The sequence below is a fragment of the Sander vitreus genome, unplaced genomic scaffold (assembly GCF_031162955.1).
Source record: "Sander vitreus isolate 19-12246 unplaced genomic scaffold, sanVit1 ctg456_0, whole genome shotgun sequence".
NCBI lineage: Eukaryota > Metazoa > Chordata > Actinopteri > Perciformes > Percidae > Sander > Sander vitreus.
Window position 1 is genome coordinate 19703 of NW_027595566.1, and position 18053 is coordinate 37755.

Below are 18053 nucleotides of genomic sequence, written 5' to 3' on the forward strand. Positions count from 1 at the left end.
GTCTTTTCATAGTGCTTACTTCCTGATTGAAGTGGTAACAATGAACCATTGAGGTGATTGGCCAGGTGGCACATATATTGGCCAATCAGCTCATGTAGTGTCATTTTAAATTTTTTGAAATGGCAAACTTTTTTTCTTGTGTCTTATGCAGAGAACCGTGTTCAGTGCATTTAAAAAGTGCCATTTTGAATTGCAACACCGTGCTGCAGATATAACATGTTTATAACATGTGAACACTGTGCTGCAGATATAACATGTTTATAACATGTGAACACTGTGCTGCAGATATAACATGTTTATAACATGTGAACACCGTGCTGCAGATATAACATGTTTATAACATGTGAACACTGTGCTGCAGATATAACATGTTTATAACATGTGAATGCCGTGCTGCAGATATAACATGTTTATAACATGTGAACACTGTGCTGCAGATATAACATGTTTATAACATGTGAATGCCGTGCTGCAGATATAACATGTTTATAACACATGTTATATCTGCAGCACGGTGTTCAGATGTTGTTATGAACAGAAGGACGTGTTGTTGAATGGAGTCGTTATTAACTACAGTTTCATTTTGCACAGGTAGCGCCTTCAGTGAAAGGTGCTCTTATTTTATGATGAAATACTGAATTATGTGAAAAATCATTTGAACTTGAAAGATAAAATCATTCCTGTGTGTGTTGTTGGTATTGTTCCGTGTGTTTGAGTGAGAGATGTTGATGTCTTTGATCTTCAGTCTGTTTGGGAATGTAGACTGTCTGAACAGTTGTTAGAAATCCCAAAACCTGTAATATGATTTAGGCCTAATATGATTGGATGTTATTATCACACAGCTGTGAATGAACCAATCAGGGTGAAGCGTGAATAAAACAGCTGATCAGCCACAAATCTCACTTCCCTCCATTGAACTGAAACGTTTAACTTGCTTTTCACCGTAAAAACTTTGAGATTCTAGATAAAATATGAACCAATAATTTTCTGACACGAACCGGGTCTTTTGGATCTGGTCCGACAGGATTCAGGTTCAGACTTCTTTAAACGTCCTCCAGAGTCCAGTCTCTGGTCCTGGTTCAGTCTCTGTGGTTGATGGTCAGTTAGTTTCCGTTGACAGTAAAGTTTACCCAGAATTCTCTAACCCTAACTTCAGCGGTCTGATCCCGTTTGAGTTCAAGCTCAGAATGTCGGGGCGATCAACACCGACTGCCCTGCAGGAGAGAGAGAGAGAGAGAGAGAGAGAGAGAGAGAGAGAGAGAGAGAGAGAGAGAGAGAGAGAGAGAGAGAGAGAGAGAGAGAGAGAGAGAGAGAGAGAGAGAGAGAGAGAGAGAGAGGGAGGGAGGAGAGAGAGAGAGAAAGAAAGTGTTGGTGACAGACTGCAGCTTCAGAGCTGTGATGTCTTGCTTGATGTTGGGGCGATCAACACCGACTGCCCTGCAGGAGAGAGAGAGAGAGAGAGAGAGACAGAGAGAGAGAGAGAGAGAGAGAGAGAGAGAGAGAGAGACAGAGAGACCGAGAGAGAGAGAGAGAGAGAGAGAGAGAGAGAGAGAGAGAGAGAGAGAGAGAGAGAGAGAGAGAGAGAGAGAGAGAGAGACCGAGAGAGAGAGAGAGAGAGAGAGAGAGAGAGAAAGTGTTGGTAACAGACCGCAACTTCAGAGAGAGAGAGAGTTGGTATCAGCTGCAGGTTTCTATTTTAGGAGGTGATTGACAGACAAGGCTGCAGCTCTCTCTCTGTTTATCTGTGTGTGTGTGTGTGTGTGTGTGTGTGTGTGTGTTTAAGTTTGTCCAAGTTTGTCCCTGTAACCATGTTGACCGTGTGTGTCTCTGCTGCCTGTCACTTATTGAGCCACACTCCGGAGCAGCAGGGGGCGCTAATCGCTAGTAACCCTGGTAACCCTAGAGCACCAACAGTTAGCTACACACCAGAAGAATAAGAGTGTCAACATCCGTCTGACTGCTCTGTCGCTCCGGGACACTTTCTACTGATTTCTACCGGGCCCTGCTGGTCTGTTCTGGACCGTGGTGGTCTGAGAGGATCCTATATGCCTGGATTTGAGTTCCCTGTTTCGGAGGTAACGTCTTTCAAAATCCGGGAGATTTGTGACGGGGGGGGGTACTCTTAAGTGTACTGTAAGACCCGCTGTGTTTTTAATGTGCTGGGTAATGTCAATTCCCCCGCCGTGCGCTACATTAAAATCAATGCGACACACCTTCATAAAAGCGAGGAGGTTGTGGATATGACTCGGTAAGATGCATGTAAATTGTTGCGGCCAACACTGTTGAAATTTACAGCTATATTTCCATTTCTTTGCGGGAACACCGCCTTCACCTGCCATTTTTATCGGCTCACTTTCGGGTCTGAACTTTCCCCAGAGATCAACTGAGCAGCTGGGTTATAGGTTGCCAGGTTGAGGTGACAAACAGGTTAAAAATTGTATATGGTGTGTGGATTGTGTGAATAGGATGCGTTTTCATCAAGATCTGGCAACTGGTCAACATTAGACAAATATATTGGTCCGATTATTCATAAAGGAGTTTGGACCATGCTGCAAATTACGGGAGTTTCCCGGGAGAAATAACAAACCGGGAGGGATCCGGGAGATAGGGCTAAAAAACGGGAGAAACCCGGGAAAACGGGAGTGTTGGCAGGTATGGTAACGTCCCGTTCTGTCCCAGTAACAGTTAACCCTAGCAGCTAGCAGCTAGCATCCAGCAGCTAACAGTTAAACCTCTGGTGTCTGAGTTAATGTGTATGTGTGGAGTCTGACCCGGGTTAGACTCTGACCCGGACTACAGAGTCTGACCCAGGACACAGAGTCTCTGTAGACAAACGGATTTGTTTTCCGTCCCTCCGTGTTTCTGCTTAGTTAGCCTGAATGCTAACCCGCTAGCATCACCGCGACCGCTGCTTTACGGCAAACAGCTGATAAACAGCTGATCTGCGTAGACCGGAAGTGGAAGAGAGAAAACAAACTGCGCATCATAAGTCATCAGAAGCACAGCGATCAATAACAAATATCAGAATCATATTGATCCGACAGAAGCAGAGATGAGCTGCGCAGGCGCAGAACTGAGAATCATCTTCAGCCCAGGCTGCGTCCAGCTGGTTCAGGTAAACATTCACCTGGACACTACTAACAGGCTAACTGTGCTAACGGCTAACAGAGGAGGAACACCTGCTGCAGGTCTATCGATATGTTTTGATATTTTAGTATAATTTATAATATTTATGAAGAGTTGATTTCTCAGCATGAATATTTAAACACCTGCTGATACACACCTTTACTTTAAATAAAGTAAATAAATATGTTTTTAAACGCAGCAGAACTCTGAAAATATGCACCAGTGAATTATATTAAAGTTAGTTGTCGGTTCAGTTTCGAAGAAAACCAAATGTTCACAAATAAAAACATGAACTTAAAGTTTTAGACAATAAGAAAACAGGAAGAAGAAGTTAAACTTTCATAACAACTCTTCATCGTCGTGGCAAAATCATTCATTTTTATGAATTATTTATAGTAGAAATTAAATTAGCATCCAGTGTTTTTTAGCTTCTAGTCAGTAAATAATAATAATAATAAACAGTTTATGATCAGTACTTTAACCTAAAACGATGGAAGAGCTCCAGGGACCCTCTTTCCTTCCTTCTCTAAAGATACACACATACATACATACACTGCCCTACAAAGGCAGACGCCTAAAGATACATACATACATACATACATACAGTGCCCTACAAAGGCAGACGCCTAAAGATACACACATACATACATACACTGCCCTACAAAGGCAGAACGCCTAAAGATACATACATACATACATACATACATATACTGCCCTACAAAGGCAGACGCCTAAAGATACATACATACATACATACATGCATACACTACCCTACAAAGGCAGAACGCCTAAAGATACATACATACATACACTGCCCTACAAAGGCAGAACGCCTAAAGATACATACATACATACATACATACATACACTGCCCTACAAAGGCAGAACGCCTAAAGATACATACATACATACATACATACACTGCCCTACAAAGGCAGAACGCCTAAAGATACATACATACATGCATATACTGCCCTACAAAGGCAGAACGCCGTAACGGTAAAACGCTGTAACATCATGTTTGGGCAAAAATTAGTTCATGTCATTTTGAGACCTCCTTTATCATGTGAATAAAATCGTGAGTTAATTTGATTGTTTTAAAGAGAAAATAAAGGGCTATGACAACCGTAACATCCAAAACCGTACGAGAAACCACAGCAGAACGCCGTAACAGCTGAATGCCGTAACAGCTGAATGCCGTAACAGCTGAATGCCGTAACAGCAGAACGCCGTAACAGCTGAATGCCGTAACAGCTGAATGCCGTAACAGCTGTTAAGGTTCTTTGCCTTTGTTCCGGCACACTGAAGTTGAGTTAAGGTGTTGTGACTTTGTTTAGCCAGGCATCAAGAGAGATGTTACTGTGCTGCCGTGATGTTAAGTACTCTGGCTTTGCCATACTGTCACCAAACCATACACACGACATCTTTGAAATAAAGTGGCGATGGTTCAGACCTGTCAACGTCAGTGACAGCCCGGAGCTAGCTCCATTTAATCTGTGTCACGTAGCGCTAACGGTGATGCTGACACACCTCCTCACTTGGCGGAGCCTCACATCAGATGCCGAAAACCAATTATCAAATACACAGGCATCCTACCTTTCCATGCAATCCGATATAATCCATGGAAGATATAATCCATAGCAATGCACGTCATCTGCTGTATCCACAACAATCCATACGTGTTTGAGCCATATTTCCTTCTTGCAGGTGTTCATGTCAAATCTTACACAAATCCATAATAACACTAAGCTAGTTACCGCTAACATCCGTACAAAGTAGGCTAACGTTAATGTTATCTCAGAATTAAAAATAGTAATCCAAGTCGGGTTTGTTGACTGTGCATCTTGAGCAGTTTGATGGCCCTCAACCCTTAACCAGGGGCAATTCTAGGACCAGACCTTTAGGGGGCTCAGCCCCTAATGAGAATATGACACAGATACAGTGCCTTGCAAAAGTGTTAAACATAATATATTTATTGTTAAACAATAAATATACCTTTTGTATTCAATTATAATTAAATTATCTTTATTGAGAAAATATTTCTTGTATTTATTCATATTGTACATACTGTACTGCAAAGTAACGTATCTGTCATACTGTTTAACTGTGGTAGTGTTGCTACACTATCCTGATCGTTATAGCACTAAATAGGAACAACCAAAGGTCTTCTATATCATTTAAAACAAATACCATGATGACTAGACCTTGGTTAGGTGTTCTAATAATGGATGTAAGTATGGTGAACAGCAAGCAAACATTGATTATATGTCAGTTACTGCCTTTTGCCTTTGCACGACTCCTTATTTTTGGCCCATGATACAAAGGCAGAGTACAGTAACTGCCAAACAAGGGTCAAAGGTCAATTTTGAGCTCAAGATTTTTTGCAGATTATAGCAACTAGTTGTGAAATTTTGGGAGTTCTACCTATAATACTTTTGTCTGGACAAAACAGAAACTTTAAAGTCATTTTTCTCAGTTTCACACTCTAGTGAGTTAAGGTCTTTTGCCTTTGCAGGGCAGTATAGAAGAGCTGTAAATGAATGAATGAATGAACTGTACAAATACATAATCCCTAACCCCCTAGCCCTACTCCTCTCTAAAGATACATACATATAGAAGAACTGTAGACTGGACACGGTCATCGGCCTGTCACCAGAACACATTTTGCTGGACGATTAACTGTCCCAGAAATTATTGCGATAAATGATAATGTGGTCGTTGTGAGACCGTTTTCAGCTAATATAATGATAATGGCTTCTAAAGAATATTTAACACTGGAACTGGAAGACATTTTAAATATCCACAATAAATGAACAAAACAACCAAAAACAATAAATAAAATGGATGTAAACAAAATATGAACTAGGCTGAGCCATGAAGCGTGATACAACACTGCCAGTTAGGACCTTTGTAAACAAAGAGATGAAGCAGATGCCTCAACAGGCCATGTGCAAAAAGATTTTTAAAAATAATTTCTCCAGTTAAAGCTTTGTTCAAGTAAAACAAAAGTGAATTACAGTCTTACATTATGTCCACATCAGGGTGTGGAGAGAGAGAGAGAGAGAGAGGCAATCGGGAGAGTTGGGACTTTTCCCGGTGGGCCGGTAGTGTTTCGAGGGCCGGTCTGATTGGCGGCCGCTGCTGCTGCCCGGCTGCTTCCCGCTGGTCAAACTGTGCAGCCTCTGCTCAAGCCGTACGGCATGCCGCAGCAGCCTCTTAATTGCGAACATTCATTCCCCTTTTTTTTTTTTTTATTCCTCCAACTCTCAACTAGCGTTTTCTCTGGCTATACTCCTCACGCGACTCTTTTGCTGCACTCTGAGATACGGTACGCCAGGAGTCCCGCCTCCCCACACAGAGACCATGCAGCTGACAAGTGACTGACACGCTAAGGAACCGAGACGGGTCACCGATCACCGTAGTGCTAATTTTGTCACCTATTTTTAATTTAGTCTTAGTCTTGTGCCAAATCATATTGTCATATTTAGTTATTTTCATATCTTTTTTTGTTTCAAGTTTTAGTCGACTAAAAGTCTTGTCATATATATATTTTTTTTTAAATAAATTATTTCTGAGATTATTTCTGATAACCATTTCAGTCAAATAGTTATATATGACACATTCAGATTTTTTGTCAATATCATTCTACGTAAAATGCGACCAAATATCGAGCCTCTTCCTTATTTCACCAGTAAATTCCTGTTAAACGACAAAAACAACCACTGGATGGGAAAAGGGTATTTTACAATAACTTTGAATGCAGCATGATGCTGGGGAGGCGTATTTCAAGTGACTTCTACACCGTTTAGCTGTCAGCATTTTAACCATGTTTACTCCAGCTGCTAGTTAACGGTAGGCTAACGTTACTTGCTGCCAAGTATAGTGTTAACTAGCGTGACATGCAACGTACGTTTAGGAGCATCAGAGAGAAGTGCAGGCATTGAAGTGGCACCGAAATCCGCGTTGCTATTCGGTCCGGAAAAATGACGGTCGTTAAGGCACCGGTGCCGTATTTTATCTCATGATGAAAAAGTAGAGACCATTGTAGACGAAAATGAAGAGAGATTTTATCTCAGTTATTGTAGTTCTGACTGTAGTTCTGACTGCAGTTCTGACTAGAGATGCACCGATAGACCGGTCGGTGACCGGAATTGGCCGGTTTTCACGTGCTCGGCCATGACCGGCAGGTCAGTCTGACATATGCTGATTTCATGCCGGTCAATGCTACAATTAACGGACAACATAAGTTATATACGTGTTACAGTTCTCAAGGACGCACGCACACACGGACGCGACAGCACGCTCTCTTCTTCGTTTCTCTCAACGTCTCCGCCGTGTGTCGCGCTATTCTCCCACATGTAGGAACCTCGTGCATTAACCTGCAACGTGTCAGCTGTTTGGAGATTCTTCAGCGTGTGTGAAGAAGATAACACGTTTGCAATATGCAACACCTGCACGGAGGAAGTAGGACGTGGAGGAACGACACCAAAAACCAGAATCACATTTCTTTAGTTGATATCTGATGTGAAAAGAAGGAAATGGTTCTAACGTTGCTCTTTAGATGTGTGTTAATGTCCCACCAGGAGTCATTGATATAGTTCTGTTTTATAGTGATCCATCATCTGTTCAACAAATGTTCTATTAAAGAAGAGATAGAAAATAAATATTTGTGTGTGCTGTAAAGTGGTTAGAAAAAATGAAATCGGAATCGGCTGGTCAGACGCAAAGAAAATCAGAAATCGGAATCGGCCTAGAAAGTTGTAATCGGTGCATCTCTAGTTCTGACTGCAGTTCTGTAGTTCTGACTGTAATTCTGTAGTTCTTTCTGTAGTTCTTTCTGTAGTTCTTTCTGTAGTTCTGACTGTAGTTCTGACTGTAGTTCTGACTGTAGTTTTGTAGTTCTGGCTGTAGTTCTGGCTGTAGTTCTGGCTGTAGTTCTGACTGTAGTTTTGTAGTTCTGACTGTAATTTTGTAGTTCTGACTGTAGTTCTGACTGTAGTTCTGACTGTAGTTCTGACTGTAGTTCTGACTGTAGTGCTGACTGTAGTTCTGTAGTTCTGACTGTAGTTCTCTGTGTTTCAGGAGGAGGCGATGGTCCCGGGGGCTCCAAGCGTCCTTGTTACTGGGGCGACGGGTCTGCTGGGTCGGGCCGTGCTCAAAGAGTTCCAGAGCAGCGGCTGGTTGGTCAGCGGGACAGGATACCGGAGGGCCAGGCCCCACCTCCTCCGCTGTGACCTCACAGACGAGGACGCCGTCAGGGCGCTGATGCAGCAGCTCAAGGTACACACACTGTTACACACTGTTACACACTGCTACACACTACTACACACTGTTACACACTGTTACACACTACTACACACTGTTACACACTACTACACACTGCTATACACTGCTACCCTTTACTACACACTACTACACAATGCTACACACTGCTATACACTGCTACCCTTTACTACACACTGCTACACAATGCTACACACTACTACACACTACTACACACTTTTACACACTACTACACACTGCTATACACTGCTACCCTTTACTACACACTACTACACATATATATATACATACTATACACTATATACATACTACATATATATATATATATATATATATATATATCTCTCTCTCCAATAACTAAATATTGAAATGTGTTTCAGCCTGACGTGGTGGTCCACTGTGCAGCAGAGAGACGTCCAGACGTTATGGAGAGACACACTGAAGCCGCTGTCAATCTCAACGTGCACGCCACAAGCACGCTCGCCAAGGAGGCCGGTAGGTGATGTCATGATGTCATCTTGTCTGTGAGTCTGATGTTGTGCTGCATTAGAAACTGTCCGAGCACTGACTCACACTTTGAGATCATATTCACTTTGTTTCACTTTATCAACTGTGTTACTGCAGCTGTGTGCAGAGCAATACTCCTCTACATCAGCACGGCCTTTATATATCAGAGATGAAGATGGTTATGTATTTGCAGCTGTGTGCGGAGCCTTCCTGCTCTACATCAGCACGGACTACGTGTTTGACGGGAGGAACCCTCCGTACGGAGAAGACGACAGTCCCAGCCCTCTCAATGTTTACGGACGCAGCAAAGTGGAGGGAGAGAGAGAGACACTTAGACACTGTCCAGGTACTTGTCTGTCTTCCTCTCTGTGTGTGTCCCTTCTAAACTCTGTTCTCTTCATGAAACAACAAAAACCTTCGAACTAGAGAGATACACGCTGAAAATGTCAATTTCTGAAGAATATGTGGACGGAGCAACAAGTCAGACCTGCTGGTTCTTTCAGAGAATTATTGTAAAGATTTATAAAGATTATGTCAGATCATTTCCTCTCTAACTGGGAGGTTTTGGGACTGATTGGTGGGATTTCTGTGGACAAAGTACACACAGAGATGCACTGGTGTGTCAATGAGGTTTAACCATGTAACAGCTCATTTAAAGTGCCCATATTATGAAAAAAAATCACCTTTTCTGGGATTTGGGGAGTTATTTTGTGTCATCCATGCTGGTTTCAGTGAGATACGGTTTCTGAATGTGTCCTGCCTTCAGTCTCTGGGTGAGCTGGTCAAAATCGGCAGGGCCGTCTACGTCATTGGATGAAACGAGGGGGCTAGTCGCTGGCATGGTAGCATGCTAGTGGTTAGCTTGTTCTCAATGGCAAAACACTACTACAACACACACTATCACCATAATCTCCAAAAGAACTAGTTCCATGTCCCTGTTCTGCTGATATTCCACACAAAGGTGGAAGTGTTCCCTCGTTTAGAAGAAGTCTCCCAGCTAATCCTGCCTTGTACTACTGAAGTTGGAGAAACAGCTAGCTAGCTCATGTAGTCCTTACCTAGCTACTGAGCATGTAGTCCTTACATAGCTACTGAGCATGTAGTCCTTACCTAGCTAGCTCATGTAGTCCTCACCTAGCTACTGAGCATGTAGTCCTTACCTAGCTACTGAGCATGTAGTCCTTACCTAGCTAGCTCATGTAGTCCTTACCTAGCTACTGAGCATGTAGTCCTTACCTAGCTACTGAGCATGTGCGACTGCCAACAAAGATGTTCCAGCAGTGAGAGGTCTCACTCTGTAGCAAAAACAGAGACCTGAACACAGGGTGAAAAGAGGAGCTGCAGCAATGAACAGTACAACTAAAATATGGTGTGTTTTGAAAATTAAACCATGTAAACCTATTCTGGTAAAACCTCAAAATACAATTATGAACCTGAAATGAGCATCATATGAGCTGCCTGCCTGCCTCTCTCCCTCTCCCTGCCTACCGGTCTCTCCCTGCCTGCCTGTCTCTCTCTCCCTGCCTACCGGTCTCTCTCCCTGCCTGCCTGTCTCTCTCTCAGGTGCTGCGGTGCTGCGAGTGCCCGTTCTGTTCGGGGAGGTGGAGTCTGTGACGGAGAGTGCGGTGACGTCTCTGTGGCTGGACGTCCAGAACGTCTCTGAGGTCTCTCTGGATCACTGCCTGCAGAGGTTCCCCACAGACACCAGAGACGTCGCCGTGGTCTGCAGGAAGCTGGCCCAGAGACGGAGACAGGTAGGGACTGTCTGTCTGACTGAGAGAGAGAGACACGTAGGGACTGTCTGTCTGACTGAGAGAGAGACAGGTAGGGACTGTCTGTCTGACTGAGAGAGAGAGACACATAGGGGCTGTCTGTCTGACTGAGAGACGGAGACAGGTAGGGGCTGTCTGTCTGAGACAGAGACAGGTAGGGGCTGTCTGTCTGACTGAGAGAGAGAGACACATAGGGGCTGTCTCTCTGTCTGAATGAGAGACAGACAGGTAGGGTCTGTCTGTCTGAGAGACAGAGACAGGTAGGGTCTGTCTGTCTGACTGAGAGAGAGACACATAGGGGCTGTCTGTCTGTCTGAATGAGAGAGAGACAGGTTTATGTCATATCTCCCAAGCACGATTCTCATCAAGCTGCCACTTCCTCCTAACACATCCTGCTGCTGCAGGCTGCAGCATGATGGAGAAACACAGCAGCAATAACTCTGAATGGAGCTTTTTATTTTACAAAACTCCCAGACGGCTCGTAGACGAGTCTAAACCATATGCACATTAATGTGTAAAGCTGAATTAAAATATCACCGAAGCACATCCAGCTGGAGCTACCAGCTACGGAGCTAAGCATGTAGTTCAGTTAACGGGACTCAGGAGAGTGCTACTTGCCGACCTGTTGATGAGACGAAATCCAAAGAAATGACTACAGCTCTTGCAAAATGGGTGGCAACTAACTGCAGACCTGTCAGCATCGTAGAGGACTCGGGTCTTAAAGATTTACTACGGTTGACATGTTCTGACCCGTCCCGAGGGGGACAGCAGCCCCACACAGCCTGTAGGACACGGAGAAAGCAGCCACACTGGAACTGCTGCAGAGTCCAAACTCTGTCTCATTAACCGCTGATCACTGGACGTCAGTGAGGAATCTACATTATTTAGGAGTTACTAAACACTAGATGGACTCTGGTAAGGACAGGGATTTTTAGGTTTTTAGTTAGGTACTTGTAGGAATTGTGCAATAATGACAGATTCACACATTTACTTTTGTTTACAGTAAATAAATAATTACAAATCTTAAAATCAACTTCATAAAGTAACTTTCTTTGCATTCATTTGATTCCCAGTTAAGATCCTCTGGTAAGAACGGCTTTCATTGTTAATATGGACTTAAAACACTGTTCTGAAATGCAAGATAATAGAATTTTAATCATGTGATAAAACATGCGATTAATCGCGATTAAAAAAATTAATCGTTTGACAGCCCTAAAATAAATATATATATATATATATATATATATATATATATATATATATATATATTTCACACACACAGTTATTACTCTCCACTCACCTATTCAACAACAGGGACTTAAATGGGTAGCTGTGAGCGTGAAACAGAACACAGGGAGAGGGAAAGATTGGCAGCTGCCGTATATAACTAAGCATATATTAATAACCCTAATAATAATGGCCGGTGCGTGTATAAAACGTGTACACGCCACAGTGTCTGCTGTGCGAGCGCTGGAGGTCATACTCGCTCTCCAAGTTGATTTCTGCTCGCCCAAATCAGAATCAGAAAGGGTTTTATTGCCAAGTACGTTTCTTAACACATACAAGGAATTTGTTTTGGTGTTGTTGGTGCACGTCACACATTCTTTAGATTGAATATTAAACAATATAAGTATATTTACACAGTATGTGTTAAGTTAAAAATAAAGAATAAATAAAGCTATAAATAAAGAATAAAGAGCAAAGAGCATTACAGCAGAGAGAGAACAGTGGCATGAAGGTGGAGAGTCAGGGTGGTTTCGGGGCCTTGTTAATAAGGCTAGTGGCGGAGGGGAAAAAGCTGTTCATGTGACGTGAGGTTTTGGTCCTGATGGACCTCAGCCTCCTGCCAGAGGGGAGTGTCTCAAAGAGTTTGTGTCTGGGGTGGGAGGGGTCGGCCACAATCTTTCCAGCACGCTTCAGAGTCCTGGTGGCGTATAGGTCCTGGAGTGGCGGCAGATTGCAGCCAATCACCTTCTCTGCTGACCGAATGACACGCTGCAGTCTGCCCTTGTCCTTGGCAGTGGCAGCAGCGTACCAGATGGTGATGGAGGATGTGAGGATGGACTCAATGATGGCTGTGTAGAAGTGCACCATCATTGTCTTTGGCAGGTTGAATTTCTTCAGCTGCCGCAGGAAGAACATCCTCTGTTGTGCTTTCTTGACGAGGGAGCTGATGTTCAGCTCCCACTTGAGGTCCTGGGAGATGATAGTTCCTAGGAAGCGGAAAGACTCCACAGTGTCAATTGTGGAGCCACAAAGGGTGATGGGGGCAGGTGGGGCTGGGTTCTTCCTGAAGTCCACAACCATCTCCACTGTCTTTAGAGCGTTGAGCTCTAGATTGTTTTGTTTGCACCAGGTCGTCAGCCTCCAACCTGTAGGCGGACTCGTCACCATCAGAGATGAGTCCGATGAGGGAGGTGTCGTCCGCAAACTTCAGAAGCTTGACAGACTGGTGACTGGAGGTGCAGCGGTTGGTGTACAGGGAGAAGAGCAGGGGGAAAGAATGCAGCCCTGAGGGGATCCGGTGCTGATGGTCTGTGAGTCGGCGACGTGTTTCCCCAGCTTCACATGCTGCTTCCTGTCAGACAGGAAGTCAGTGATCCACCTGCAGGTGGAGTCGGGCATGCCTAGCTGGGAGAGTTTCTCCTGGAGCAGAGCTGGGATGATGGTGTTAAAGGCAGAGTTGAAGTCCACAAACAGGATCCTGGCGTAGGTTCCTGCAGAGTCCAGGTGCCGGAGGATGTAGTGGAGGGCCAGGTTGACTGCATCGTCTACAGACCTATTGGCTCTGTAGGCAAACTGCAGGGGGGTCCAGGAGGGGGGTCGGTGATGTCTTTGAGGTGTGAAAGCACAAGGCGCTCAAAGGACTTCATAACCACAGAGGTCAGGGCGACGGGTCTGAAGTCATTAAGTCCTGTGGTCCTTGGCTTCTTGGGGACAGGGATTATGGTTGAGGTCTTGAAACAGGCTGGCACGTGGCATGTCTCCAGTGAGGTGTTAAAAATGTCTGTGAACACTGGAGACAGCTGATCAGCACAGTGCTTCAAGCTTGATGGGGAGACAGCATCCGGTCCAGCAGCTTTCCTGGGGTTCTGTCTCCTAAAGAGTCTGTTGACGTCCCTCTCATGGATGGAGAGAGTCGTCACTGAGGTGGGTGGGGGGGTGGAGGGGGGGACCTTTATGGAGGGCATTGGTGGGGAGGCCCAGGACCCTGCTGAGGTGTGGGAGGTGGAGGTGAAGCACAGTGGCTGTAGCTGTAGGGAGGTGTCGTGGGGGATGGTGTCAGGACTGTCCTTTTGTCTTTCAAATTAACAGTAGAACTCGTTCAGGTCGTTGGCTAGGTGTCGGTCATTGAAGGAGTGGGGGTTTTAGGCTTATAGGTGGTGATCTGCCTAAGTCCTTTCCAGACAGTCGCAGAGTCGTTCGCTGAAAACTGGCGTTGGAGCTTCTCAGAGTACCGTCGTTTAGCCTCCTTCACTGCCTTGCTAAACTTGTACTTCGACTCTTTTAAATCTGTCTTTGTCCCCACTCCTGAAGGCCTCTTCCTTAGTCAGCCTTAACCTTCTGAGTTTGGCTGTGAACCAGGGTTTGTCGTTGTGGAAACTCACTCTGGTTCTTGATGGAACACAGCAGTCCTCACAGAAGCTGATGTATGACGTCACAGCCTCTGTGTACTCATCCAGACTGTTGGTAGCAGTCCTGAACACATCCCAGTTAGTAGAATCCAAACACGACTGGAGATCCTCCACAGCCTCACTGGTCTACTTCCTTGATGTCCTCACTACAGGTTTGCAGAGCTTTAATTTCTGCCTGTACAGCACGGGGGACTGCGTGATAAGCATCCTTGACTGTGGTGTAACAGTGATCCAGAATGTTCTCCTCTCTGGTCGGGCATTTAATATGCTGTCTATATTTAGGGAGTTCATGAGTGAGGTTCCCTTTACTAAAGTCTCCAAGAACAATAACTAGGGAGTCCGGGTTGGTCCACTCCACACACAGTATCTGGTCGGCGACCATGCGCTGTGCGTCCTGCACGTTGGCCTGTGGCGGGATGTAAACACCGACCAGAATGAATGAGTGGAACTCACGGGGTGAATAAAAAGGCTTACAGTTTATGATGAAATATTCCACGTCAGGAGAACAATGCTGCTGGATCACTGTCACGTCGTTGCACCAGCCGCTGTTGATGTAGAAACAGATTCCTCCACCTTTAGTTTTGCCGGAGAGGTCCGTGTCTCTGTCCGCTCTGAAAAGCTGGAAGCCTGCCAGCTGCAGCACAGAGTCCGGTATTAACCCACAGAGCCACGTCTCCGTGAAGCACAAAACAGCAGATGAAGAAAAGTCCCGGTTTCTCACCAACAGCAGTTGTAATTCCTCCAGTTTGTTGGGCAGTGAGCGCACGTTAGAGAGGAATATTCCTGGGAACGGTGTGCGTAATCCTCGCTGGCGGAGACGCACAAGCGCACCAGCCCGTTTCCCTCTCCTCCTGTGCCTCGCTGCGTGAGCAAAGGTGAGCCCACCTTTGACCAGAATGTCCAAAATTTCCAGTGAAGGGAGAAGAAAAGTGGGAAATAAGTCCTGAAGTTCACGAGCTCTTCACTGGTGAATGAGGTACGGGTACCATGAATGAAACTTATGACACTTTGACACTCGGACACCAAGAAGGCACTGGCCCTCCTATGATTGGTCACTTTCAAGGTGATCCCGCCCACACAGACCTCTTAGTTTACATTGATTGACAGCTATCCTTCAGGAAGCTCTGAGTAGTTGTCCCGGATGAACAACTGTTTCTGTGTTTATTAATGATGTGGCGCAAGATAGGAATGTATAAATGTCAATTACCTGTCGCTCTATTGCTCTGTCTCTCAACCTGCCTGTCTCTCTGCCTGCCTTCCTGTCTCTCCACCTGCCTGTCTGTCTTCCCACCTCTTTGTCTCTCTGCCTGCCTGTCTGTCTCTCTGTCTCTCTGTCTGTCTCTCCACCTCTCTGTCTCTCTGTCTGTCTCTCCACCTCTCTGTCTCTCCACCTCTCTGTCTCCCCACCTCTCTGTCTCCCCACCTCTCTGTCTTTCTGTCTCTCTCCCCACCTGTCTATCTCTCCAGGACCCGTCCATCAGAGGAATCTTTCATTTTTCGGCTAAAGAGCAGATGACCAAATACGAGATGGCCGTCGCCATGGCAACAGCCTTCAACCTGCCATCCAACCACCTCATTCCTGTAAATACATTCATATTTTACTAATATACCTGTAAATACAAGATGTAAATATTATGTTTTCATTCATATATTTGATCACAATGTTACATTCAGATACATACAGTTCTCATGAGCAGCATTTGTGTTATTAATATACCTGTCTGTCTGTCTCTCTGCCTGCCTGTCTCTCTAACCTGTCTGCCTGTCTGTCTACCTGTTTGTCTGCAGCTGACGGAGCAGCTGGCGGCGGCGACTCCTCGACCAATCAACAGCCAGTTGAACTGTTGTCGTCTGGAGCAGCTGAACCTGAGCGTGGAGCCGCGAGCTTTCACCTCCGCTATCACAGACTGTCTGTGGCCCTTTACCCCGGACAAACGCTGGAGACAGACCGTCTTCCACTGACATGGAGAGAAAGAGAGAGAGAGACAGGCAGGCAGGCAGACAGACAGACAGACAGACATTCCAGTGACTACAGGCAGACAGACGGACAGACATATATTCTGTTTAGGTATCAATAAGGTAATTTTACTTAAAAACTACTGATTTATTTTTCAGAATAAAAGTCTGTCATTAGAGAAGATATTTATTAATTGTGACTGAGGGAATAAATATGTACGGTGTATATTTAGTGTAACCTAACCCCCCCCCCCCCACGTGATTCTACTGTAGCTCATGTAAAGTAAATGTCAACACTTCACAATAAACATCTCAAGTTCTGAATCTGAGCTCCGAGTCTTTGTTTAGGGTTCTGGGTGAAGAGGTAAAAAGTCAGTGGGTAACACACACACACACACACACACACACACACACACATGCTGCAGCTCCTCTTTTCACCCTGTGTGTTGAGCTCTCTATTTTAGCTACAGAGTGAGACATTTCACTTCTGTACCATCTTTGTTGGGAGTCGCACATGCTCAGTAAGGACTACTAGCCAGTCAGAAGCAGAGTATGAGGGCGTGCCCTGACATTACCTAGGTAAGGACTACTAGCCAGTCAGAAGCAGAGTATGAGGGCGTGCCCTGACAGTACCTAGGTAAGGACTACTAGCCAGTCAGAAGCAGAGTATGAGGGCGTGCCCTGACAGTACCTAGGTAAGGACTACTAACCAGTCAGAAGCAGAGTATAAGGGCCCTGACAGTACCTAGGTAAGGACTACTAACCAGTCAGAAGCAGAGTATAAGGGCCCTGACAGTACCTAGGTAAGGACTACTAGCCAGTCAGAAGCAGAGTATGAGGGCGTGTCCTGACAGTATCTAGGTAAGGACTACTAGCCAGTCAGAAGCAGAGTATGAGGGCCCTGACAGTACCTAGGTAAGGACTACTAGCCAGTCAGAAGCAGAGTATGAGGGCGTGCCCTGACATTACCTAGGTAAGGACTACTAGCCAGTCAGAAGCAGAGTACTTTGGGTCCCAGCCTGAAATCCAAAGTCGTGACAAATTGGATCTTCAAGCGCTTAAAAAAATCTGAATTACAACCGGATTATATAAACTGAGAATATTCTGTTTCTTAACTTGGACAAGACGTGGAGGAGCATTACGAGGTCCGGCAGAACTACAACCCTGAAGATACTAAAGGTGAAGCTCCTCCGCTCTCACATGATCCTTAAAATTGTTAGAACACCCTAACTAATAATCCTTTTTGCTGAGTCATGGCTGATCTGTAACAGTGAGCACAATCTGACTAATAATCCTTTTTGCTGAGTCATGGCTGATCCGGTTTCTGTATCTTTGTCTCTACTGAGAGTTTATCAGATGGTTTCTGGCTGATTCTTCCACACGACTAAATAGGAGAACACAAATCAACGTGTTGAATACAGTGCATGTAGAAGTGATGTACAGAATGTAACTTGAGGTGAATGCTGATGTGATTTTAAAGTTTAAATCTTAAATTTAAAGTTATACTGCCATCTTGTGGTCTCATCTGATATTACATCTGCAGTAAATATTCAGCCCTGTACCCTGAATACTGCAGTAAATACTCTGCCCTGTACCCTGAATACTGCCGTAAATACTCGGCACTGTACCCTGAATACTGCAGTAAATACTCTGCACTGTATCCTGAATACTGATATCAAACTTGGGTTGTCATAGTTTATGACCGATAATAGACGGTCAGATTTTTTGATATGAGAGCGGCTCCATCCAAAATGGGATGAATGCCGTCTCTCCC

The 18053-nt window shown here is 44.8% G+C and overlaps 1 protein-coding gene across 4 annotated transcripts; it reads left to right on the forward strand.

The window, feature by feature from the left end:
- The first annotated feature begins 1923 nt into the window (after positions 1–1923).
- On the forward strand, positions 1924–16603 carry mat2b (methionine adenosyltransferase 2 non-catalytic beta subunit methionine). Of its 4 annotated transcripts, XM_078245315.1 has the most exons (8): positions 1924–2075; positions 3045–3115; positions 8209–8406; positions 8790–8904; positions 9110–9262; positions 10480–10670; positions 15791–15904; positions 16112–16603. In XM_078245315.1, the coding sequence occupies exons 2-8, from the start codon at positions 3053–3055 to the stop codon at positions 16283–16285; spliced, it is 1008 nt and encodes a 335-aa protein (XP_078101441.1). In that variant the 5' UTR covers positions 1924–2075; positions 3045–3052; the 3' UTR covers positions 16286–16603. The 4 variants fall into 4 exon arrangements, with proteins under 4 accessions (XP_078101441.1, XP_078101442.1, XP_078101443.1 ...); XM_078245316.1 differs by lacking the exon at positions 3045–3115; XM_078245317.1 differs by lacking the exons at positions 1924–2075; positions 3045–3115 and adding an exon at positions 2519–2652.
- The last annotated feature ends 1450 nt before the right edge of the window (positions 16604–18053 follow it).